Raw genomic sequence first — 27702 nt, forward strand, 5'->3', positions numbered from 1 at the left:
ATGTTTTCTACATTAACTTGGTTTTACTTGATTTTCTTTATTATTTTAGCGCAATAGAAACATCCATACTCTGTTGCAGAGCAAAGATTTTTATTATCATCTACATAAGTTCACATCATACAAAATGGTGAAAACTGAGGGTTTAGAAAATTCACAACACTAAAATGTCCGAGGACAGAATAAAAGAATAACTTGCATCTGTCACAATCACAGAACAATCATGATAAAATGGGAAAATCGGCAGACAGTTTGCCTCAACACACAAAGTAAAAGATAAATACTGGCTACACAGCATGAACTACATGTCTCAGTAACAAATTTACAAGCTAAAAGTATACATAAAAACAGTTTAGTGTGCAAAATGACAAGGACAGTAGAGTTTATTTGTCTCATCCCTCCATCATGTGGTGCTGTGCTGACATTCTTTATGTTCCAGATGCTCTCAAACGTTCATCTATCTCCTGTCTTCTTGTAGAGACACTTACAGTAAAACAAGGACAAAAGTGACCTTCCAAAGTGTACTCAGATGCACAGCATCAATCATATTCATAATCAGCAGTAATCAGAAGTAATACTTCCATGTGATCCTGAATGGCGGACAGGTGATCCGACTGCCACGACAGGTAGCGACGTCACAGTCCTTAGTCTGCTTTTAACATGCATATTCTAAAAACAGAACACTTAAATGAATACCTTCAGCAATGTAAAGACTGAGTTCAGTTACACACAATATTGGTCCAATATGAGGAAACAGTTTAAATATTGCTCATTAAATGCATAAAAGACCACATTAACACCAATCAGAGGGCGGCAGTAAAAGCTACAGAGGCAAGTCTTTAAAATTCAGTCCGGTATGTTGGAGTCACTAAAGTGCACTGAACATGACAAGTAAAATGCCCTTATTGAATAAAATTAAGGTTTACTAATTAAGGTTTAATATATTTAGTCAAGGGATTTAAAAACTTTCCAAATGCACTCCCCATGTGCGTGATGGTTTGGGAAGCGCTAAGTTGCACTTGGGGTAGTAGTGTGAATTTGTGCAGCGTGGCGTCCAAACAGTACATCAGACGTACAGCAGGTTAAACATCACCGAGAGCAGATCAGTGTGATGCTTCAGTCTCCATCTACTCACTCCTTAAAGCAGCTTTTTCTTCTGTTATCGTTTGTGCACCTCTATGCATGTTGATGTGTCTCTACTTCTTTTTTTTACAACTGTACATGATGTCTTTGACAGAGGGAACGTCTATTTTTCTTATAGCTTCCCCTCCTTCAGGATTTCAGGTGGAGAGACGCCTCCTTCCAGATCAGCTCTTATTTTCTGTAAAGAAACAAGGAAAGAATATTACTACTAAACAAATCAGTAAAGTTGTTGTTTAAATCCAAAAGAAACAACGTCGCAATTCATCACAGCATCCACAGAGGCAATAGAACAAAATAAAAAAACATATACTATACATTACTTTAGTATTAAACAGTTCACATTCACTGGCATTAAATCAGTGTAATCCATTAACTGTTAGTCAGTTAACAAACATCCACTTGATGTTTTAGAGACAGTTGAACTCACAGGATAAATGTTTAATTCCACAGTAACAGGAGATTAATCTGGATGATTTAAGAGCTGATTGTGCAGTGAAGTACAACAAAGTGTAGTTCAGTGACCATAACCTTAAAAATGTAGAAAATGTACAAAAGTGAATACACCTGTGATGATTGACACAAGTCTGAAATCCCGTACCACAGAAACAGAACTAAATACAACTATGATTTCCAATCAGCCTAACGACATGAACCTTGGTACAAAATGGCCTGTGAACACCAGAGCTTTCTCAGTTTTGGACTTCTGCGTTGTGTCTCCATCATGGCTTTACATGGGAAAGAGTTGCCAAAGGAACTGAAAGATCTGATGATAGGAGTTCACAACTTTACAGAGTTGGAAAAGAGAAGATTGTTGACCAGCCTAAAAACTGTCAGAACACAGTTGCAGCATTAATCAAAGGTATAGAATGAAAAGTTGTGCACAATCTAGTTCTGAAAAGATGATGGACCAGTACTTCAGATTTGTTCATAATATCAATGTGTATAGATGGTATTCATGATAAAAGCCTTGCTTACTCTTCGGTGCATTGCTCGAAGAAAAAACTTTGCGAAAGAACTTTTTTTTTTAAAGTCTGATGAATATTGAAAGCACATATTTTGATCAGGTAAGACCAAGATACATTTATTTTGGCTGAGATGGGGTCTGCATGTTTAGTGTGAATGCAAAGTCCTGGCACAGAAGCAAGAGTGTCCTGATATGGGGTGGCATGAGAGCAAAAGGTGTTTGGAACATGACGTTCATAAATGCCAGAATGAATCCCTGTGGATAAACTAAAATAAAAGGCTGACAAGATGACCCCCAGTCTGCAGAAACTTGACAGAAGAGAAATATTCCAGCGTGATAAGGATCATCAGAATCATACAAAAGTAGAAAAAAATGAAAGCTATGATCTGGCCAAGTATGTTGTCTGACTTCAATTCATTCAAACACCTTTGGGGTATTTTAAAGAGAAAGATAACAACAGCCAAAAATGATCTGTATAAAATAGTAGAATATCTGTGGAGAAATTCAGACAAAGAGAACTGTGTCCGGCGTTAAAAATGCAGCTACCTCAGCAGGATACAAACAACAAATTACTGTAATGTGATACAACTTCAAATCATCTCAGTCATTTATTGCACAGATGTGTACTCATGTCTGTTGTACCCTGCATGTGTGTTTTTGGATGTGATACAGCATTACTGTTGTTGAAGCTCCAGAGAGTCGGGCCCCTACCTTGACAGGTGTGTGTTTTGGTTTAAGTGAGGTTGTGGGTTATTGTCAAGACGGCCGTTGCCAGGGGCGACCGCACGATGTGGCCCCGTAGTCCTGCACCGATGAGATGGAGCCTGTAGGCTGGAATGATAGCTCGGGTGTCACACTTCCGAGGGGCCACGAGGGGTCACCTCATCCTCTACAACACCCCAGCAGCAGCAGCGGCTCCAGAAACACCTGCACACCCGACTATATACCACAGCCTGTCCACTAGCACTTACTGAACATGTGACTTTATTGAATGTTTCTACAGTATTTAGTCATTTTCATCTGTTTATCTCTCAAGATTTCTCATTTCTAGCAATTTACCAGAACTATCTGTTTAACAAAAAAAGGATTAGCAGTTGTGTCCTCTTAAATATGTCTTTAAGTTCTGTTGGTGTGCAGGGTTACTGGTTGTTTTCCATTTTAGCTGCATTTGGAATGTTAAAATTGGTATGGATTGAGAAAGGATGAGGAAACGCAGCAAAAGAGGTCCCAAGCTTGTCTGAAGCAACTGGTGAGCCGCAGAGCACACACGAAGTGAAGTGAGAGTTGGTTTAAAATGGCTTTCATTGTTAAATATTCAGAGGTGATGTTGATCAGCTGGATGCCTTGCTTCCTGTGTTTCATTGAATTTGACTGCTATTTCATGAACAGAGCCTTGTGGTGTCTTTTTATCATGTAAATGCACTGATTTATGAAGCAGGTTGTCTTTATAAATGGTCATACAGCATCTGTTTGACAGCTGTCAACTGCACCCGTATTAAAGTAGAAATAAAAGCACAAAATGTTAAGCCAAAAAGAGGCTTTTAGAGCACAACTGTGTCAACAAGCCTTTTGTTAGCGCGAGCTGGAGAGCTGTCAGACAAAGCAAAGCTGAGAGAAAATGATATTTTTTGTGAGTTTGGTACAAACGTTTCCACCAGAGCAGCTCCTGCATTCAGTCAGCAGCATGTGAAGGACTGCAGAGAAGCATTTAGAGTGCATTCAGCCCAGGACCAGTGTGGGAGCTTGAGCCCTTTTCAGACATGGGATAGGTAGCTTGTTTCTTTAACCTGTTAGTGACAAATTCTGTCATTCAGACACTGGTCTCGTTTACATTAATGCTACTCATGGCTTTGTTTAGACACATCCCAGACAGTCACAGAGATGTTAATTGCACAAAAAAAGTGACTCATTCAGACATTCAGATGCTGTCAGATTAACAGAAAGGAATACATGTCTGAAAGGGCTTAACACACGCCTCCTCCACAGGGACGTGAAGATCCCATATCTGAGTTCATGCAACACACACAGATGTACTCACACTCACTGTCTGCACCTCGGTCTGCTGGTTGGCCTTCTGCCGGCGGAGGTCGGATTTGATGAGGCCTGTAATGAATATGGAGCAGCTTAACTGTGGAGCTGATTATGTTAGCAATAAAAACAGCAAAATGCAAAAGTGTATCCATCTAGTAATCAACATAAAATCTCAAGAAAATAGCTCAAAAGTAGTGACTGCCTTCTGTAGTTTAGTCTTAGTCTGAAATACAAAAACAGAGACAATGCAAAAGACCATTTAAAGCAGGTGTCTATTAACAATAGTAGAGTATTAGTAGTATTTCTAGAGTATTGCACTGGATACTATAGCATGAAGTAGCCACTAAGATATTTAAAAATATATAGAATTTGATTTTAAAAAAGCATCCTTTATTAAAAAGTCTATCAAAGAATCTGTCTGTCATTTAATTTTAACTTTATCAAATTGTGATTCTGAATGTAGCCACTAGGGGGCAACATTAACCTATCAAGACAACTTTAAACAAAGGTTTAAGGTTAAAACAGTGAGGCTCTACCTCTCTGCTGTGTTCAAGTGTCTTTAATATCACATGCTTGGATGTGCAAAGGGTTGATCATTTACTGTTGTTTTCAGTTCTGTTCCATGTTGTAAGCACCATCACAGCAGAGTTACAGCGAGGACACGGGGCTGAGGTTAATATCTTACCTGTCATTGCTGTTCCTATTAGCAGAAAGATGCACAGGAAGATATTTCCAGCTAAGGTTCCCCATTTATCAATAATCTTGCCTTGGGCGATGGTGAAAATGATTCCAAAGATCTGAAATGAGATCCAAAATGTTAGCATGTGAATAAGCATAAAATTCCCATTTTGTTAGGAAATTACATTTGACATAAAAATACTAATATTTTCTTTTATGTAATGGATGAAATTGTTGAATTCAAGTTAAATACTATAAAGGTATTGCAATTTCTGTATTAGATACTATTCCTGACAATTAACAGAAGGTATTTTTCTATAATTTTACACAGATTTAATTAAATGACAGGTGTTTTATACACTGACAGAAATTTTCACAATAGAAATTCTGAATTAATGTGTTTTTAGCAGCAAATAATATATATAAGCAGTAACAGTAATAATAAGCTGTCATGAATTATCTTATCTGTATATATTCATAAAATCAAGGCTAGAAAATGCCTGTATTCTTATGAGAATGTTATTTTCTACTATTTTACTGTATTTTCTTGGCACACTGCTGGAATATTACTGATTTAGTGTGTTTTTGACCGGGCACATGTAGCCATGCCAACATTACCGACCTGCGCTGAACAGTTGAGCAGTCCAGATGAGGTTCCCTCTGACTCTGGGTAGGTGAGTTCTACTGCAAACTCAAAGCCCAGAGGCAGATAACCCGTCATGAAGAAGCTGCACACACACAGACAGGAAGTGAAGGCTGAATTAAAAGCAGCAAAAATCTCTCCTAGCCGATGAAGCAGCTTGGCAAATGTAAAAGTAGGACACATGTATATTGCTGTATAGTACATCCTGTCTGGGTTTTAGAAACAAAAACCAGACAAAGAAATTGCTATGGGAATCAGTTATGGGCATAATCAGCTTACCATAAATAGCAATAATTGTAAGGACAAAGCATGTGGACCGGGGACTCAGCGGAGAATTAATTTAGCTTCGACAAAGCCGCATTCATGCCATTTTAATGAAATGTTCAGAACATGAACTGCACAGAGCTTCACCTGAATGCTTAAAACATAATTAGCAGAGACTTAAGAGCTGTTAAGGGCTGGACATCAAATGTGACAGATACGGTTCGTCTTAACCGCAGGGTTAAAATTAGCCACAGGACGACGTCATCAGACAGGTATAATAAACCTTATCTCTAGTTAACCCACAGAATGAATCACCTTAAAGACACCATTAACTCTAAGTGCTACCAACCAGCACCTCTTAATTACCAGACATTATTACGTGGCTAAAATGTCTGTCAGGGTTCACATTCATTGGAATTAATAAAATTGCAGTTGTATTTGCTAAAAATGTAAGTGCTTGACTTGTTTTGCAATGAGTACAAACATTTTTACTTGTAATCATAAAGTCAAACCGAAGGATTCTTGTATGCAGAAATAACTGATAGTCAGTCTGACTTAACATTTCTCAAACTGGCAATAGTACACAAAAATTTTACGGGGTTTTTCAGCTGTGACCAGGTCTCAAGAATAATTATCAAATGGCACTAAGATATTAAAACTACTACTCACTTGCTCAACCAGTTTCTTTCAATAGTATTTCAAATATGAGAAAGAGCATTTCAACATATTTACTGGCTTGAATGAAAGAGTGGCATTCCACAGTTAATTTTTACCCACATTTTGCAGGTTTTTAGTGTTCATTTCAAGCCCTGACTGTGATGTTTATGACAGTGGTGGCCTCTCTTCATTAATGGTTACCCACCCTAAGACTCCAGCTGTGACAAACACCACCCACAGGTGACCCAGGTTGAGGGTGAAGGCGTAGACCAGCATCCCAACCAGAGAGAGGACGTATACGACCAGGGTGGTCTGTCTGTGAAGATGGGAGACAGACATCAGCCACATAGTAGAACTCTCAAATCCCACATTATCTTTATTTTTTTAAAAGCACCAACATTACACCATTTAGAAGAGCCAGTAACTGTAAAAACAGAAAGGATCAGTACTTTAGTCGATTGTTTCATCAAAATCACTCATGCTTTCAAATGTGTAACTTTTGTTTGAAAAATTACCAAAAATGAACCATTTGCATCCAGAGTCCGGAAAAAGTTAAAAATTTGGTGATCCTCAACACAACCGAGAAGTCATGAGTGATAATACAGCTGCAAGCAACGGCCATGTGGTAAAAATTTAAGGGACATTTTTGGGCTCAATTGCAAGCATGGAAAGACATTTCAAATGTAAATAGTAAGATATCAAAAGTATGAAGATCCTCGCTTTTTTCCTAGTATTGGTAACACCTGTGGAAAACATTATTTATGTTGATTCCAGGTTTGTGTGCTGTTTCCATAGAGGTGCAAGACTTTAAATTGTAGTAAAAAAAAAATGTGTCTATAGTGAGTTCAAATGTGCCAGAAGCAAAAAAAAATTGTGCAGAAAATGCAAAGGGTTCAGAGAGTTTAAAAGTGCTGTGACATGATCATATGAATTAACACATAAGTCACAATATGTGTGTAGACATGCTACAGAATCTAAAAGTCTGTTGTTACCCTAAAGGCTCCAAATCATCTTAGAATGTCTCGGCTTAATCTGATTTGACTTTTACATTACTGTTTTAGAATCGGAGTCTTGTGACAAGGCTCATGTTTGCTACATGCCTGCTAAAGCCGATCTGAACAAGAAAATCCTCCAGTATAGTTTTCTGTGTGTGCACAGGTAAAAGAAATCTGGCTACATGGAGAGAAAACATTCCTCCATCTATACTCTAGAAATTGAAATTCAGAGTGTTAGAGTGTTTTAATGAGTCACTGACTTATAGCTGATGGCATTCACTTTGTATGATCCAAATGTATCATAGTGCATGTTGTGACAGACCCAATGAGCACCAATGTAAACTCCAGTAAAGAGGACTTGTCCTTAATCTCAGGCATTTTACTTGAAAAACAATATTCCTGAGTCACTGAAAAGCATTTGTCTCAACACAGACCATCTGCAAAAACAGGCTTACTCTGGTGAAGCTGTCTCTGGTACAACCACGCGTAAAATATGCTGCAAAACATTTTTGTTAATATAGCGCAGTCCTTTGACTCTCTCCAACATCGGACACCGAGTGTCCACAGTGGAAGTGTGACCCTAACTGCTTTGACAGCTAAGCATCCTAATGGCATGTAAGGAATCTGAGGAGTTTTTCCAGTCAGAATAGTTTGGATGCCTCATCATGAAGGCAGTGTAGCAAACATCGTAGTGGTGACAACACTGGTGAGCAGTCACTGTGTGGGCTCAAAAAATAAGTAAAATCATTTATCTAACTGATCAAATGAAAACAACATCATCAATAATCAGATATTGTTACTGTTAAGACTGCATCGTTGCTGTTTTCATGTTTAAAGCAGCGACAAAACGCTCAATTTGAGACCAGGGAGGACCAGGAAAGTGTAGCCTGTCGGTGCGGATAAGCAGAGAGGGACATCACATCTGAACCTCAGCTCCACTGGATTCTTATTCGCGCCTTCTTTGAACTAAAGCTTTGATTCACTTGGACATCTCTCTGAATGGATGAATAAAAGGATGTCCATGCAAAGAGCCAGTGTTTTAAAGCACAGCCGACACTGTGGAGAACAGGAGAGACTGCTGACCCTGTGTTGCAACGTTTCCTTTCAGAGCTCCCTAAGACTGCTACCATTTATCAATCACAAGAAGCTACAATAAAAATATCATCCACTCAGCTGTGTGGTTCTGTGGATGACAATGACAGTCCATGTTTGGTAGAGACTGAAAAATCTTAAAGTGGAACTTCGGTTTTTTTCAACCTGGGGTCTGTTTTCATTTGCCTTTTCATACATGTGAGTGATGGAGAAATGAATTTTCGACATAGGTCCAGTATTTAGCCAGGCAGGCAGCTTCGCAGCTCAGCTAGCAGCTCAGCTAGCGAAAAGTATGGGGCAACTTGCCCCCCCTCAAAGTCCGCCCCAACGTGCTTTTTCCCCCACACTGACCGACTCGGATAGTCTCAACAAGTGTCCCACAACATACTAGAGATGAGAAGTGAACGAAAACCTCCACATTTCTTGGCGATCATTATTTGTTGTGGTCTGTATCCAAATCTCAGGACGCTAGAAAGCAAATCTCATTCCGAAATCGCGCGATAGCTCGTGCCAAAACACCTATCGCGTGATTTCGCGAGCTATGTACTGGAGCTATGTTGAAAATTCATTTCTCCATCACTCACATGTATGAAATGACATATGAAAACAGACCCCAGGTTGAAAAAACCCGAAGTTCCCCTTTAAGTAATTGATCAATTTCCTTAAAATGTTGGTGCAGGCATTAATGGTTTCCAGTTAATGACTCCCATTGGCTTTGGTGATACTCTGACTTGTATTCTGTGTGAGATATCTTATCAGTAACTTGATGGGTTGCAATGAAATTAAGCTGAACAGTTAAACTCTCCGTCTACCACCAGCAACCAGAGCTGCAACAATGAATCAGTTATCAGTGATTAAATTAATCTGCAACTCATGTATTTTGATAATCTAGAGAGTGATTTGAGTCATTTTAAAGAAAAAAAGCCAAAGCTCCCTTATTCCGGGTCAATAAATTTGATTATTTTCTGGGTTTTCTTTGCTCCTCTATGACAGAAAACTGATTATCTTGAAAAAATAAATATATTATCTTGGGCTTTGGGAAACACTGATCAAATTTCCCTAAATTTTCTGGCATTTTATAGAGCAAACGACGAGTAACTTGATCAGCAAAATAATTGTTAGATTGATTGAAAATGAAAAAAGTAGGCATTCCCATTACCCTCAGCAGCATTTTATGTTTAGTGCTAAATTAAAATGGTAAATATTAGTATGCTCACATGGTCAACCATGTAAAGTTGCTACTCTGACCAAAGACTCTATTCTTAGTCATGTTTGTTTATGTCAAGTCATCACTGATGTTTTAATGGGATCTATAATGTACTGAACTTTGATTGCAAATTGCCAAATTTCCAATAATCTTTAACATTCAAAAGTCATTAAGTTCTGACACTAAGTCTCGGTTCCTCCTTCATAGCTTGGAGGGTTTTGTAGTACATGTCAACAGTAAACGGTACTTTATTCGGTCATCTTACTTGTAGGTTTTGGTCTTGTCCAGCCAAATGCCACATATGAGTGAACCTGCCATGCCAGCAATGACGATGGTCAGTCCAATTCTCCCAGCATTCACCTCTTCACCCTGAGAGGAAAATATTGACATTTCTGGTTTACAGACCATAGAAGACATTAGTGACATTTTGCAGCCTGCAGTTATTTTGACAAAGAAGCTTTGGTCTGCAACAATCAGAGTCTCAGACTGATGATATTTACGTCAGGATCATCTCCCCTGTAGCTTTATGGTTCAGTGTCAGTGAACGTCACATGAATGCCTACATGTTAGGATTGAGCATTTAAATGACAGGAACGACAAGAGTCTACAAAAGGTGGAATAGAAACATGTGTTTTTGCAGCAGACATGCAGGAACTTACAGGGTAATGTTCGATGATCATCCGGTTCAACAGTGTGGAAATGGCATAGAAGCAGCCGACGTTCAGGCCTGCAGACGACAAACGGAAAACAATCTCATCTATTCTCAGGTGACCCAGATTCAACCTCATGCTTCTTCATAAAACCAATGCTGTGACCTTCACAAATCAGGTCTGCATTAATGCCGAGACACTGTCAGTACTTGGTTAGTATTATTTCGACTTAAAGGTCCCATATTGTGCCCATTTTCAGCAAATTAATATAAGCCTCTCATGTCTCCACAGTGTGTCTTGCAATTTTCAGTTCAAAATACTGCAAAGATGGTTCATTTCATCATGATTTTATAAGACAAAACACAATCAAGATCGATTTTAATACTGGAACTGTATCAATCAGTATCTCTTAGTTTAACACTCATGAGATACAAACTGACCTTAAAATCAGTTTGACGTTCAAGGTTTGACTTTTTAGTCAATCATTACCATTGCCATTATTAAATAGTGACCTCTGAGCTAAAATATGCCAAAAGACCTTCAGATCAATGCTCCATATAGACAGTGAACTAGACGTCCACGTGTGATAATGACAGACTCATATCCACACAGCAGCTGATTAGGACTAGGAGTTTACAGAAACTGAATTCCCTCTGGTCAGAGATCAATAGAATTTATCTTAAGTATGACGGTCACCATTTCAGACTGGCAGACATCTATTTGGAAGTTTTTATCTTTTACCTCAATAACACAACAACATCCTATTCTGAACTGGTGATAAAAGTACATGTTGAGTGTGGGATGAACCTGTACGTCACAATATGACACATGAGAATGTGAACACACCGATAACTGTCAGACTCCCTCCTGTCTGATGTTGGTGATATCATGTCATATGACCTATCTATGAACCCGCAGTGGGCGAAAATTAGTATTTTTAGATAATTTGGGAGTATTACAACTGTGTGTTGTATCCAATGAACATTACCGCTTTCTATGCAGCCATTAAATAATTATTAGATTTGAAGAACACAAACTGAATCAGCAACCATTGTGCTACTCAATTAATTATTTATGTGTTCTATCAAAAAAAAAAAATGCAGTCTTGCACAGCTAGATCATTCTTTGTGATCATTCTGCTTTAGGGTAAATAAAACGCTCTGACTTGGTTGTATTTCTGCAAAACAATCATAAGTGTGTCGAGTAGAGCAGATAGAAGAACGCAGCGAAGGTGTTCCTCAAAATAGTGAAGAGAGAATCGCATGGGTGGATGATTTGCAAGCTGGAAGTCAAGAACAGTTATTAAATGCAAAATTCTTCCAAACCCCCCCCCAAAAAACTAGCAGGGCTGTGTCACTGCACAATCCAAATTGTTCTAAAGTTGAATTTTCACTTTCGTAAGCTGCTGCACGAGGTTGTTGTCACCGTTTCCCGTAGTGAAGGGGATTTTTGAAAACAGAAGTTGAGGTGAAAACAGTGTGAAATGTGCAGCCAATAGCATCCTTTTATCCTATGTCTACATCCAATGAGTCAGATTTATGAAAATGCCAATGAGCTTCTTCGGAAAGAGGTACTAAAAAAAAAAAACGTAGTCGCCAAAAAAACAAACCTACTAGAATCCCCACAGCTCTGTCTGTAAGGCAGAGTTTCAGCTGGAAGTTGGGGTTTCTTGGTAGCAGCTCGACCTGTTTTACATAACTGGAAGCCAACTAACCATCTGACCATTTTCTAACCATTTACACTGGAGGATTCAGAGTGGCTGAAACTCATGACTGAGGTATTTAAAAATATTTCCCAAAGCAAATTTATCCACATACATCTTTATTTTCTGGTTTACATTAAGTGTGCAATATCTTAGAAAGGCTGAGGGGTACTAGTTAGCAAATTACTTCTATGTCTGTTTAGATAGTTGCCTTTGTATTCAGATTTTTGCTATATGTATATTAGGGTTTCAGTTTCACTGTATAAGCCATGTAGACTCTACATGGCTTATACAGTGAAACTGAAACTCCAGGATTCTGGGAAAGCTGTAGGCTACAATATATCACTACTAAACGAGAGCGATTTCCCCAAATTTACAAGCAAGAATAGAAACTGATACTCCAGTATATTATGATGGCAGTACAACTTAACATTGATCCATTATCAGTCATATTGACTTGTAATGGCCCTTGTGATAACTTAGCACGGGTTCACATTTCATATCATTGGCTGTAATGTGTATTTAATACTTTTTTTGTTTCGGGGGGACTTCTTTAAAAGAACGTTGAAAATTGAGTTTGGTTTCTTCAGTTATACCAAAAAGTTCATCCAATCATGATGCAGGACTTTGATTTTGGAAAAAAAAGTTCAAAAAGTTATAACCCTAATGTATATATGCTTGCATCTAATGTAATAATGTATGACTGAATTAAAACATAACACAAAGGCAGGTATTTGTCGCTTCCAATGTGGAGGTGATCACATCATACTTTTCTCAATTTTATGTAATTCTAAGCAGTTAAAATGTAACATTTTAAAATTAAAAACATAAAAAAGGTTTCCCGTGTCTGTTTGTGGAAATACAAAGAGGTTACACAACAACACATTGGACCCACCATAACTGACCACCAGCAGCATGAAGGGCTTGTTGCGCAGCAGCCTTAAGATGGAGGCCATGTAGGAGTACTCGTCAGGCTGAATGCTCCTGGCCTGAGCCTGGGCCTGGGTGGGAGGGAGCTCTGGCCTCTCCTGAAACACTGCAACACAAACAGACAGTATTTGTCGAAGTTACTTGTGCGACAGTGTATCATCTGTGAGGTCAAAGATCAGTGTGATGCTGAAGAGTTTAAGTGGAAGGTCAGTCGGTGATGCACACGTGCCTGTACACAACAACAACCCAGAGCTGGACAGGCCTCTGATGATAACAGATCAGTCAAGGAGGCTTGTACTAGCTATCATCAGCAGACGAGTAATCATCTGTGTGACATCTGTTGTCAATGAGCCAGTTAGAGATGTCATTTGTCAGTGTTGTCATTTAATTGTTTTATGGTTTTATTGGTTTTACTCACTCACACATTAATGTAGAGCTCACAAGGCAAAGCAAAGTGGAAAGCAAAAAAAAACATTAAATAAATGGTAGAAAATATAATAATTGAATAGAATACTACGGAAGTGATGTTTTATTTTAGCTGCAATATTTTTACACACTACTCCACAAACATGGCAGATAACACAGTAAGATGTTGTAAAATCACTGGGGTGTGAAGGGTCTTCTTATTGTGTTTTACAGGGAAACACTGTGGGAAATGGTGTGTTTCATAATTTGCTAAGTGTGCATATTTAAGAGTTGTACTGGTTCTGAGGAATAGGAAGGTCAAGAGCATCATTACCACGGTGTGACCGTAATGAAACAAAGAGTAGAAAAGTCAGAATCAATAAGAAGGAGCTTATGCTTTATTTTACTTATTACTCATATGATTGAAACCAAGGACGATCGAGACATAAAGTGATTGATAATCAAAGTACAGACAATTTTGATAATAAAGGTACAGATAGTTTTTGACGTAGGCCATAATCAGTAAAGAACATGAGCTTGTTGTGTGTGCAGTCTCTAATCTTGCTTTGCAGAGGCGAAGTCATTCCTACAAGAGCGATAATGACAAAACATCTGCTGTGACAGAGGAGAGCGGACCAATGCAGCACCGGAGGGAGCGGCCAGCCTAGATAGATAGCTATACACACTGTTAGAGTATAAGAAGACTGGGTCAGGAACAGTTAGCGGTCTGATTCCATCCGAACTGACTGAACACTTGTTGTTGGTTAGGGACAGAGGATTCAGGCCCAGAGCTCTGTATCGCACATTCAATTTTGCTTTAATAAATACTTTTGATTTTAAGAAGAAGTCTCCTGACTACTCCATCCAAAGAACTGGGCGGAAATAGCCTTACACATATTCTGTTGGTTTGTTTAATTGTAGGATAGGCTGATTTCCAACAACACATACTAAACTAATGTAACAATCAATTAAACAGTAACCCAGGAAAATGTGCAATGTATGTCACTAGATTGATTTTTATGTCTAATCTGATACGTTACATACAAATACTTTACACCAAGTTAGCAACAGAATGCAAGAGTGCAAAATAATGCTATTCCTCTATTAGTACTTAGACCAGCAGCATTTTTGAACAGCATTATTATATCATACTCAAAAGTAACACAACATGCAGTTCAGCTCAACGTGACGTTAATCACAGCTGAGTTACTAAAAGCTACTCAGTTGCACAGAATTTTTTATTTTTTACTGGACCTGGTTAGACCAGAAGGTTTATTTTGGGCATTGTATTTATTGGAACATCCATCCATTTTCTTTACAGTGCTTAATCCTCATTAGGGTCACCGGTCCCAGTTAACTTAGGGTGAAGGACAGGTCGCCAGTCTATCACACTCACATTCACACCTACAGTCAATTTAGAGATACCAGTTAACCTCAGCATGTTTTTGGACTGTGGAAGGAAGCCGGAGAACCTGGAGAAAACCAACACATGCACAGGGAGAACATGCAAACTCCATGCAGAAAGATCCCAGGAAGGCAGAGACACAAACTGGGGATCTTCCAGCTGCAAGGCACAAGTGCTAACCACCACTCCACTGTGCAGCCCCTTGGTAGAGGTGAAAGGACAATTTAACAGAGCTGTGGGGAAGATGATTTCATAAAACACTGCTATGACTCCCTGAGTTCCTGTTTCAGTATTTCACATCGTGTCCAAACAAATTTCATCAAAGGTCAACAATTACAGCAATTACTGCAGCTGCTCATCTAGTGGACCACAATGCTGGCGAGGTTTTTCGGTAGAAAGCACATCTCAGGGAGACTCGGCTTCCCGGCAGTGTTGGCTGAGGAGCTTGAAAAACACATAAGAGGCTCTAACATGGAAAATAGTGAGCTGTGTGTCAAAAACTGAACTTTAATGTGGCAAAAATCCATCTATAACAGATCAGTGATTCTGAAAATTGCAAATCCCATTGCTATTGTTGTGGACAAACAAATGGGCTTTGTCACACCAGTAACACCGGAAACCAAACCTGTAAAGATGATGCTTTGCTTTATACATTCTCCAAACCATGAGTGGGGAAGTTAACTGACAATGAAAGGAACTTGCAGCGTGCGATTTCTACATGAACGAGTAAAGAACCCCGGCAGCTCTTGGTCCGTTTTGTGGACCTTCATCTCGTTTTGACTTACCGATGAGGACAAGGACGAAGATGAAGGTGGCGACACCTGCGCTGATGTAGAACATGATCCTGATGTGATACGCCAGCTCCGTCACGTCATCCACATTAGGCACGAGGATGGGCGGCACCAGGAACCCGATGGCAATACCCATCTGTAGGCGTAGAGGCACGAAATGAAAAACTGACTCTGAGCCTTTAGCTGACGACCACACACACACACACACACACACACAATAGGGGAACATCACACATCATTACAAAAGGGGTAAAAGATAAAGAATTAAAGAATCCGAAAAGAAAAAAGGAAGTAAGCCGTTTGCAAAGGGTCAAGTATGCGCTTTTGTAAGCTGCCCTGCAAAACAAAAAAAAGCAAACCCTGACTGCTGGACATCTGTGTGAGTGATGGTGTACCTGTTAAGTACATGTTTTTTTGGCATATGTTGTAATGTAACTACATTCAAAATATGCCAAAGAGGGTGATACAGGAGTAGTCTGACATGGATGTAACTTTATATTTAACATGTAATTCAGTGAATTTCCAAAGATGTCAAAAAGACAGACGGTATTCTTGTGGAATGTGCCTGCTATGAGGATAAAACGTGATCAAATTTGACTTTTCAGACCCCAACACCTCCCTCAACCTCAACCGTTCTAGTGCATCTTGGACAAACAGGGGTGGGTTAGGGGTGACTAAACTTTCCAAATCTGAGTACCACAGGCAGGAGCAGTGCCAACTTCCTCAGCTTCCTACTGCCTCAAGAACATTCCAGAGGGGACACCAGCCGAGGTCCCTCCGCTCTGGGGGAGAGGTGAGAGAAGGAAAGGTGACGAGACATGTTCCCTCATGAGGAACAAACTTGTGAAGAGTCTGAGGCAAGTGCGAGCACAAAAATACGTCAAAACCCTTCAGTCTTCGGAGATTCTTACATCCACTGCGAGTTCTGCACCTGTTACCCTCAAAAACACAGGAAATGTTGCCGTACTGATGCTGCACATCCACCATGAGTGAACAAGCTTTAACTTACCTTGCAATCACTACAGAAAGCTTTATAAGATGTTCACAGGAGCCTATGCCTGTTAAATCATCTGAAGCCAACCAAAGGCACTGCATCCCTACTTTTGTGCCGTTTCTGATATGCAGAGAAAGCCTTGGTAACTTGTTAAAAATATGCAAAACAGGCGTAACCGATTTTCAGTTCAAATCAAGGATGGCCCCACTTATGAAGTTATTTTTAGCACAAAACTCTGTGAAATCTTCAAAGCACCACCGTTCTTTATGGAAATCCTACCTACTTTCTGTTAATGTGAACTATTTCTAAATGTCCAGGGGGATATGTAAAAGACTTCAGCCGGAAAACTTGGAGGGAAGTTTAGGGACCGAAGCCAAAGGAATTAAGACGTGGTGAGCAAGTAAACATCAACAACAATGTGTCCTTTTATCTTTATCGGTGGGGAGCGGGACGAAAGCACAAAACAAGAACATGCATGACAAAGACCGGCATGTGCTGTTTGGTCGAATGAAGGTGAGAAATGACGCACTTCAAATGAAGAAAAAACAGCTCGGTTTCAGAGATTTAAGAGCTTTGTGATCGTCACACGTCTTTTGATGGTATATGTTTATGTACACTGTCAAAGATCATGGTGAGAACACAAAGCCTCCACATATAGCCCCATACATGTGCGGTATGCACTGACTACTGTTTTTTTTTTACTGGTTTGTACAGTAGGAAACAATTGGTGCTAAACCGGATCATGAAGGCAGATTCTTTCATTTGGAAACAACTTCAGACTGCATCACATCTGTGTCACTCTGCTGCAAAACATCTCAATTCATTGCATCTGTAGCAAAATGGTTTTGACTAATTTATCCTCTTAGTTTGACAAACTGATTTTTCAAAAGTTTGAGACATTAACCAGTACTTATTGAGATTATTTCATTTCTCAGATTTATTACGTTTTATATTTGGAAGCCAAAGCAGTTTCTGGGCATTTTTTTTCTTTATTCCTGTCAATTTTTTTAAAACTTTTGTGCTTAATTTTTAATCCAATATTAAGTTCTGCTCCTCTATGGAAACAGCACAGACATGGCTAAAAGCAGGGAGAACTTGAAAAGGTCTTTTGCTTAGTATGACACAGTTTTCATGCCATAAATCATTAAAAAAAATTGAAAGTTGAATTTCTTTGAATAATTATTTTACAAAAAAAACCCTGTACACAAGAAAAGGTGACTCTACTATAGATATTCTAATGCTAAATGTTTGGGGTCACTCAGAAAGGTCCAGATTTTTGAAAGAAAATCTTTTTTTCAGTAAAGATAACATTAAATGAATCAGAAATCCAGTCTAGACATTGTTAATGTGTTCAATGACTATTCTCGCTGGAAACAGCTGATTTTTAATGGAATATCTCCATAGGGGTACAGAGGAACATTTCCAGCAACCATCACTCCTGTGTTCTAATGCTACATTGCGTTAGCTAATGGTGTTGAAAGGCTCATTGATGATTATAAAACCCTTGTGCAATAATGTTAGCGCATGAATAAAAATGTGAGTTTTCATGGAAAACATTAAAATGTCTGGGTGACCCCAAACCTTTGAACAGTAGTGTATGTATTTTATTTGTTTTAATACATTTGTCCTATCTGTTTTGTGCATACACAGCCTGCAGTTCAATCTGGTTAAACCGAACAGTCCCTGAATTTTAGTTGGTTTCATTTGAGCTATTCATGGCTACCTAGCTGCATCAAGGACCACAGACTGATTTTGTACTTTACAGAATCCTGGTGGCTTTAATTGTATTTTTTAACTTGTGAAACGTACAATAAAGTGAACTTGAAATATCAGGATTAATCTTGATTTGGTTCATTTTCCACACATGAATAGTTCAATGACCGCCGAACAGTTGGAAATCCATTTATTCTTGCTGTTATTACAGTTTCAGGCTTTGATATATTGTGGAATTTTGACTTTTTAAAAAAAAAACAAAAAAAAAACGATAATGTGCTTTTGAAATCTGCCAATGCATTTTAGGGTTCAGAGTGTTGATATAAACTCTCATATTTTCAGTGACAACATGAAAGCACGCAGTGACACAAACCCTCCCCTGCAGGCCGGACTACCTTGCCATAGTTACAGCAGCATTCCCAGTGTAATCTCATTGTACAGTTAATTTACCCAAGACGTGGGAGCTTGTTGCAGAAGCAGACGGTTCAAGCGGTAGCAGTCACCCGCCATCCCCAGCAATTTCCCCTGGCTAGAAAGAAGAAACCACACACACACACACACACACACACAGGAAATCACTTTGAACAATTACACAATACAGGTGTCTCCCTTTAATTAATTAGCTAAAGTTTCTCTGCAGCAAGCTTCCTCCTTGTTTGGAAGAGACACACCTGTTGACTGTATCTGTGACGAAAAATACAACAGGAAGTAGAAATGGCAGCCTGACATTGTCTAAAATTTCAGTTTTCTGCTCAAATTCAGCTTGTTTGGGGGGGGGAAATCCAATTGAGACCTTTTTGAGTTAAAAATGAAAGAATATATATTTGGACACACACAAAGAATACTAAATAAGCATTTAGACAAGAAGCTGAATGCAAACTATGAGCTAATTCTGTCATAACTCCACTTTAACTTCCCGTACGCCACAGGGCATGTGAGAAATCTTGAGGTGATTCAACAAGAACTGAAACTGACATTGTAAGCATGTATTAGGTGTTTGGTTCTGCATTACTTCTCTAAGATCTTTTCCGCTGTTGGAAGCTGAAGCGTGCAGTAAAGGTTTTCTCTACAGACAGAGAAGGTGATTAATTCTGTTAAACCTGCTGCCTCAACAAGAAACACAATTCACATGAGCAGAGAGACTCATTCACACATCCAGATGTCAGACGCTGACATGACATAATATGGACCTGCCTGTGTTTTGGCTCATTCAGATGATCTGCAAAGCACACCATGCACACACTGCCAAAGACCTCTTTTTTCAGCCCAGCAGCTAAATAAAGACACACCTGGTTCCCCAGAACGCCAATGGAACAGGCGGTGGACACCTCCTGCTGCCCAAACCACAACGACGCAAGTCTGGACGGGATCCCCAGGATATAAACCGTGGCCACCGAACACACAAACTGCCCGAAGAAGGTCATGGCGAACATGTTGGGGTCGGCCGTGCTCATCTTGATCCAGGCCCCGATGCAGTTGAAGGCCGAGCCCACCACCACAACGTCCCTGATGCCCCGACTGTCCAGCAGCCACATGACCGGCAGGATGAGGGGGATGTAGGTGAGGAAGTAGATCATGGAGAGCCAGTCGATGGCCAAGGAGTCGATGCTGTAGAAGCGCATGAAGATGTTGCTGATGATGCCGTACTGCAGCCACATGAAGGCGTTGCTCATGGAGTAGCAGCAGAAGACGAACAGCATCGCCCACCGCCGCTTGTACAGCTTGGTCTCCATGAGTGGGAAGAGCTGCGCAGTGTCCACGAACGACGGCCCCAAGGTGTCGCAGTCGTCTCCCAGAGGGCGCCTGTATTCATCCAAACCAGTCCTCTCCTTCCTTTGAGAGCAGTCATTGTCTGTGGCGTTCCCAAAGCTGTCCATCCACTCGTGGGACAGTTCGTCTTGAGAACTCATGTTGCTCAACCTCCTCCGGTTGCCTCCAGGCGTCTGTACCACTCAGCAGCTGGAGGGAAGAACAAATATTTCTTCTTGTGTGTGCTTTTTCTTAACACAGCTTACCTGACTGGTCCCTCCCACCCAGCAGGCTTTTCCTACATGCTGATCGTAAACGAGCTCGCCTGCTGAGCCTAAAGTTGAAATGACTACTCTGATTTGGCAGAGGTGGATCTGGGGTGCAGTTTAAATATAATGAGCGGCGCTGGAAAGCTGCTGGTCCCCGCCAACATCTACATACCTGGCTGCCAAGTGTCAGTATCCGCCTGGTTGCTCCGCTGTTAAACACCTCTTTAGTCAGGTGATGGATTTGTTTTGCGAGTTTAACTTCTGGTTTTTAGACTCCTCCTCCCTGCTAAGGTCACAGCGTGTAACATTTGATGGCAGGTGTTGAGTGACGGAAGTCGGAGTTATTGCTAAGGAGAATCACGTGACGCACACACATGCACTGATGCGCACGGACGAGATAAAGTCCACCGAGAGGAGTGCAAGTCATCAGAAAACTGACAAACTATTAACATGCAAAGAGAGGTCAAAGGCACGTGATGTTTTTGAACTAAAAACTGTGTCTCTAGTGCTTGTAGTTGGCTAATATAGGATAGAAATGAAGCATGTGCAGATACAGTACTTGCAAATATGTGCAGCAAAATGCATTTATCAATACATGGGAATAAAGATTTAAGCAGTAACAGACAATTACCAGCCTGTACTAATAGATCTTGTATTTTCGCCATATAAAAAGTTTTACATTTATTTATACATTTTTATGCTTGTGCCTCTGAGCTCAAACACAAAGCGACAGCAACCCACTGCTTAAAGGCCAGTTATTGGAATAAACTGTTTCTGCGTCATAAATTGGATTTACTAACACCCAATCACTTCATATTATATCATCTGTCAGGGACATTATAATACCGGCAGACCTGAGGCTGGTTGGTTTATTAAGTTGGTAGCATGCACAGTGTAGTCAGAAAGGATTAGCACAGTGGCACATTTTTGTTACTAGTTCACATGCCAGTAGAATGATTTTACATGAAAGAAAACAGAGTTTCAGCTCTAATTTGAAGCTGTTTACATAAAAATCAAACGATCAGCGTGGGGGTGGTGGGATTTTTTCCATTTGCTTGCAGGCATTTATGCAGCACAGCTTGTGCTACTGCCATCAATAACCACAACACTGAAAGTCATACCATCGTTGTTCTGCATTCCTCCTGCAGTGTACACATTCATCTACACAGTCTAATCACTTGAGCTTGTTCTGACATATAAAACCCATAATACTGTTGAGCAATCAGCACAGTGAATAAATGTTTAGTTAATGCTTAAGTTGTTTCTACAAAAATGCTCTGGTATTACACAGTGAGAATCTTTTTAAGTGCAGCGATGAAAGTTTTTCTCTTCATTTTTTCAGCAACACAAGCAGCTCATGAAGCACTGACCTTAAAGTGAATCCCTGTGATAAATGATTCGATGCAGTCGGCAGTGAGAGGTCAAGTAGGACCAGATATTGAATATTTCAGTGATTTGTCCAACTTCAATCATTCACAAACTGATTTACAGTCGTTGTTTGAGCTTGAACATGTTTGCACTTTGCTGTACAGCAATCAGGCAGAACATCATGACCACCTGCTTAATACTGTGTTGGTCTCCTTTATGCTGCTAAAACCCCTCTGACCCAGGTTGGCATGGACACAGGACCTCTGGGGATGTCCTGTGACACCGGGAGGGTGTCAGTGAATTCTGTGGGTCCTGTGCGTTGCAGGGCGGGACCTACCTAGTGGTACATCCCATAGATGCTCAATAAGATTTGGATCTGGGGAGTGTGGAACAGCTTAGCTCTGTCCTGAGCAGTTTTTAAAGATATTTTTGGGTCTTTTTGTTGGCTTTATTTGACAGATTAGTAGAGAGACAGACACAAAAGTAGGGAGTAGCATGGAGGGTAGACCTGCAGCATAGGGTCTGAGCTGGAACTGAATCCAGGCTGCTGCATCGGGGTCTATAGTCTGTTTATGGGTCACCCACCCAGCCAGCTGAGCTAGCTGAGGAGTTTATGCAGTGTGTCGGGATTCATTGTTCTGCTGAGGGTGGCAACTGATATCAAGGACTGCTGCTGCCACGGGAGGTTGAGGGTTGCTTGACCTTCATTGTTTAGGTGGGTGGTACATGTCAAACATCCACATCAATGTCAGGACTCCAGGTGTCCCAGCAGAACGTCGCATTTTAACAAGATGATTGATGTTATGCACTTCACCTGTCAACGGTCATAATGTTGAGGCTGATCGGTGTAGATGACTGAGTTTTCTCACCGCTGGTACAAGAAAGCCTCAAATGTTTTAGTGTTGGGCCTTGAAATAGAAAGGAATGTTGAACTTTGTCAGGACTGAGTAAATGCTGGAACATGACATGATGATCTGTTGGACAGAGCAGAGTTTGGTGTGTATTTCTCAGATGATTCTCCCTACTGAGGCATGCTTGGTCATCTCCAGACTTAGTTACTGATCAAGCTTAACAAGTAGAATGATCCAATTTGGGTCCTTTAATGTGGTGAGAATGCCGTTTTACATAAAATTATTCTATCAGACCACAAGCAAATGTTTCTGATAAAAGCTTAGTGGGCATTAAAGACACAAAGATTATTGACGGACAAAGACCAAAAACGTACTGGATATAGAAAATCAATTTGAAAAAAAATGTAGACGCAGGTCTTTATGCTTTATTTCTAATTAACTTATTTCATCCTCCTAATTCTCTAATTTCTGTTTTTTGTAGTCTTCTTTCAAAACATGGTCTAATTTAACAAATTATTATTGGATTGATCAATCCTAATCAATTAATTAATGCATGAATGCTTTTCAATATTAATCAATGCGTGAAAATATTTCAGAAATGAATTTACAAAGTTTTAAATTCATTTTCAAGAATCACTGCCAGGGTCATTTTGTTTATTGTTGTTATAGTCTTATTTCAGTTTGCATAAAATACTGTATTGTGCTTATATTTTATTTCTTTTCTATTAGGCACTGAATTTAATCTAAAGTATGGAATAGTGAGAGTGCCAAAATACAAAAATAAATCTATAAAATAATGATAAAACAAAAAGGGACATATAAAGAAGAGTAAATAATATGGTATACACACGTGGACAAAATTGTTGGTACCCCTCAGTTAAAGAAGGAAAAACCCACAATTCTCACTGAAATCACTTGAAACTCACAAAAGTAACAATAAATAAAAATTTATTGAAAATTAAATAATCAAAATCAGCCATCACTTTTGAATTGTTGATTAACATAATTATTTAAAAAAACAAACTAATGAAATAGGGCTGGACAAAAATGATGGTACCCATAACTTAATATTTTGTTGCACAACCTTTTGAGGCAATCACTGCAATTAAACGATTTCTGTATTTGTCAATGAGCGTTCTGCAGCTGTCAACAGGTATTTTGGCCCACTCCTCATGAGCAAACAGCTCCAGTTGTCTCAGGTTTGATGGGTGTCTTCTCCAAATGGCATGTTTCAGCTCCTTCCACATATGTTCAATGGGATTCAGATCTGGGCTCATAGAAGGCCACTTTAGAATAGTCCAACGCTTTTCTCTCAGCCATTCTTGGGTGTTTTTGGCTGTGTGTTTTGGATCGTTGTCCTGTTGGAAGACCCATGACCTGCGACTGAGACCAAGCTTTCTGACACTAGGCAGCACATTTCTCTCCAGAATGCCTTGATAGTCTTCAGATTTCATCGTACCTTGCACACTTTCAAGACACCCTGTGCCAGATGCAGCAAAGCAGCCCCAAAACATTACTGAGCCTCCTCCATGTTTCACCGTAGGGACAGTGTTCTTTTCTTCGTATGCTTGGTTTTTGAGTCTATGAACATAGAGTTGATGTGCCTTACCAAAAAGCTCCAGTTTGGTCTCATCTGTCCAAAGGACATTCTCCCAGAAGCTTTGTGGCTTGTCAACATGCATTTTTGCAAATTCCAGTCTCGCTTTTTTATGAGTTTTTTTCAGCAGTGGTGTCCTCCTTGGTCGTCTCCCATGAAGTCCACTTTGGCTCAAACAACGACGAATGGTGCGATCTGACACTGATGTACCTTGGCCTTGGAGTTCACCTTTAATTTCTTTGGAGGTTGCTCTGGGCTCTTTGGATACAATTCCAACGATCCGTCTCTTCAATTTGTCATCAATTTTCCTCTTGCGGCCACGTCCAGGGAGGTTGGCTACTGTCCCGTGGGTCTTGAACTTCTGAATAATATGAGCCACTGTTGTCACAGGAACTTCAAGCTGTTTAGAAATGGTCTTATAGGCTTTACCTTTAAGATGTTTGTCTATAATTTTTTTTCGGATGTCCTGGGACAATTCTCTCCTTCGCTTTCTGTTGTCCATGTTCAGTGTGGTACACACCTTTTCACCAAACAGCAGGGTGACTACTTGTCTCCCTTTAAATAGGCAGACTGACTGATTGTGAGTTTGGAAACACCTGTGATGTCAATTAAATGACACACCTGAGTTAATCATGTCACTCTGGTCAAATAGTTTTCAATCTTTTATAGAGGTACCATCATTTTTGTCCAGGCCTGTTTCATTAGTTTGTTTTTTTAAATAATTATGTTAATCAACAATTCAAAAGTAATGGCTGTTTTTGATTATTTAATTTTCAATAAATTTTTATTTATTGTTACTTTTGTGAGTTTCAAGTGATTTCAGTGAGAATTGTGGGTTTTTCCTTCATTAACTGAGGGGTACCAACAATTTTGTCCATGTGTGTATAAAGCAATATTATTCAAAAAATGAATCCATAGAAGAAAAGGCTAATAAAAGTAGAAATATAAAGACAAATAATTAAAGTAACAATAAAAAATGAGAACAAATATGCTCATAAATAAAATAAAAAAATGTATTATGTGGCAAAATTAATAAAAAAAATGAATCCATGAAAGAAAATGATAACAAAAGCAGGAATATAAACACAAATAAATAAAATAAACAAAAGAAATGTGCTTTTCCTTGGATTTTAAAACAATATTACAATGTTATATTGTTACTAAAAGTAGCAATATAAATTAAGTATTTTAAAAATAAAGGAAATGTGATTTCCCTTTGCTTTAAAATATTATGTCTACTTTTATTAGCCTTTTATTTTATTTTTTATTAATATTGATTTATATTGCCACATTATTTTATTTACAAGCATATTTATTTTTATTTTTTATTATTTTATTTATTTGTCTTTATACTTCTACTTTTATTATCCTTGTCTTTTATGGATATTTTTTTTGATTCATAGTAGCTTTATATTACCACATTTTTTATTTCTCATTTTATTTCTACTTTTTTATGTTTCCACCTTCACTATATCTATTTTTATAGATTTATTTTTGTAATTAGGCACTCCCACTACTCCATACACATGTAATTTTTTTCTGGCACAAGTATTTCTTTCAGGATTGTTATGGTAAGCAAAATTGGAAACAGTTAAATAAAAATATGTAGATAAATCAACGTGTTTGTCGATCTTTGTGCCCCCCTCCTGATCCACCTCTACATGTGTCTATTTTTGTTGTCTGACGCTGAAAGTTTCCGCCAGCAGACACTTAGAGAGCCGCTGGCGTCTCCAGCGTGAGGACGCATGAATGGAAGGAGTGAAGGGAAGACAAGGAGATCCAGACCTCCTCATGATATCGAAACTACAACCCCCAAACACACCTCTTGTCCACTACTCTTTAAGAAAACACTCAGTATCTAGACAGCAGCGGAGCTTTTCAGTAACAGACTCGCCGAACCGAGATTGCATCGCTGGCAGCAACATTCACCTTATTTCCATTCAAACAGCGCAATAAAACACTAAACCACAACTGATAGACTCATCGAAAAACAATCCCAGCCTCATTCTTGCTTCATATCTAAACAATTTTCGGGATTTATGGGACTACAGGCTGAGGCGATCGGATTTAACGCTTCCTAAAGAGGCGAGGAATCAGCAGCTGAGCTATAAATACATGGACTGTTCTGCTCTGTTACTCTGAAAGGAAAGTTTTACTGGAAATAATGGTAAAATGGAAAAAGAACCGTCAGTTTACTGTACCTGCAGCAGGGGAGCATGATAACAAAACGATACTACACTGAATGAATGCACATAACCAGCAGAAGGTGGCGAAATAGTGCCGACACAGATCACGTCATTTCCCGTTTGGTTGCATCCCTGAAAACAAATAGCAGCTAGGTTCAAGGAGGATTAGGTCCAAATGAACAGCAAACATCTGTATTTACAGCTGGATTATGAAAAGAAAAATGACCACAATAAATAGTAGTTCAGAAATCCTGACATCTGGATATGAAAAGGTTTGTGAAATTTAAAAAAAAAAGTGAATAAATGAATGGCACATTTGCTTCAGTAATACTGTTTTTATACGGTTGCACACTGTATTTTTGTATTTTATCCTTTATTTTGTTATACTTCAGTGCCAAATAATGCATACTTTACTCAACTGCATGTACTTTCTGGACACTAATAATAATTTATAGAATAGAACAGAACAGAATTACTTCAGTGCTCCTCACTGGGAAATTCTGTTGTGACAGTAGCAAGCAGAAAGTGTGAAATGACCACCACCAAAATACAAATAAATAAGAAGTTTTTAAAATATATGCGATATCTGATGAAAAAAGCATAGTAAAGTGTAATTTGTTCTTTAGATTCATCTTGTGTCTCTTTGCATGAGATCTTAACCATCTAATTTTATATAAACCTGCATTGTACAGCATTAAAAATTAGTTTGGTCAAATCATACATATTTTCTAGGTTACTTAATTTCAATATAAATTGTGTTAATTTCTTGTTTATTTAACTTAAAATGTCTAATTTTCTATTTTTCTAATCATTTTAGAATTTAAAAACACGAGTTCCTGTAGATATTTTTGACAGTTGAAACTCCCCACAGACTCTTGTTTTTTTGTAGTTTGAAAAAATTGATAAAATGGAAACTTGCTGCATTTATTTTTGATATAAAAAGCTGTTTCTAACTAGGTTAGTATTGAATTTAGTCCCTTTACATCCGTAAACTCATAATTTATCTCACTGTAACCAGAAGCAGCCTCATGGATTGACAAATGAGGCCGTAAGTTTTCACTGTTAAATGAACAAACTCTTCAAACTTGCAAACTATAAAAGCAAAAGTCTGTCTTTAAACATTGTCTACATGACTAGTTGATTCAACTCAATATCTTAAGTTTATTGAAGTTGTTTTCTCAAGTTGTTAATTTAACTCAGCTAGTTTTACACTTTCACAACAAATATGACTTTGAACTAATTATTCACCCAAAGTGCTGTTAACGCACATTTTAAGGCAGAAAAGAAACTTATGCTTGTTTTACTTCATTCTCATGTCAGCTAATCTAAAGTGATGTTCAATTTTGCTCCACATCAGTTAGTTTTAACAGTAATATGCGAGAGGTCAGAGGAGAATGGACAGACTGGTTGCAGATGACAGA

General features: G+C 39.0%; 2 protein-coding genes across 4 annotated transcripts; both read right to left on the reverse strand.

The window, feature by feature from the left end:
• Window positions 1-73: 73 nt before the first annotated feature.
• LOC110950566 (FLVCR heme transporter 2) lies at window positions 74-15783 on the reverse strand. Its single transcript, XM_022193225.2, has 10 exons — window positions 15549-15783; window positions 12919-13059; window positions 10331-10398; window positions 9937-10040; window positions 6583-6693; window positions 5436-5541; window positions 4821-4932; window positions 4143-4207; window positions 2816-2935; window positions 74-1318 (listed from the first exon to the last, which is right to left on the reverse strand). The coding sequence occupies exons 1-9, from the start codon at window positions 15781-15783 to the stop codon at window positions 2861-2863; spliced, it is 1017 nt and encodes a 338-aa protein (XP_022048917.2). The 3' UTR covers window positions 74-1318; window positions 2816-2860.
• LOC110950567 (feline leukemia virus subgroup C receptor-related protein 2-like) lies at window positions 15575-26527 on the reverse strand. 3 transcript variants are annotated; one of them, XM_022193227.2, is made up of 4 exons: window positions 26297-26525; window positions 19551-20220; window positions 18712-18790; window positions 15575-15690 (listed from the first exon to the last, which is right to left on the reverse strand). In XM_022193227.2, exons 2-3 carry the CDS (start codon window positions 20169-20171, stop codon window positions 18761-18763), a joined length of 651 nt encoding a protein of 216 aa, XP_022048919.1. In that variant the 5' UTR covers window positions 20172-20220; window positions 26297-26525; the 3' UTR covers window positions 15575-15690; window positions 18712-18760. The 3 variants fall into 3 exon arrangements, with proteins under 3 accessions (XP_022048919.1, XP_022048918.1, XP_051806483.1); XM_022193226.2 differs by lacking the exon at window positions 15575-15690 and adding an exon at window positions 16254-16336; XM_051950523.1 differs by lacking the exons at window positions 15575-15690; window positions 18712-18790 and having other exon boundaries at window positions 19339-20220; window positions 26297-26527.
• Window positions 26528-27702: the final 1175 nt, after the last annotated feature.

Source organism: Acanthochromis polyacanthus, chromosome 1 (assembly GCF_021347895.1).
Source record: "Acanthochromis polyacanthus isolate Apoly-LR-REF ecotype Palm Island chromosome 1, KAUST_Apoly_ChrSc, whole genome shotgun sequence".
NCBI classification, from domain to species: domain Eukaryota; kingdom Metazoa; phylum Chordata; class Actinopteri; family Pomacentridae; genus Acanthochromis; species Acanthochromis polyacanthus.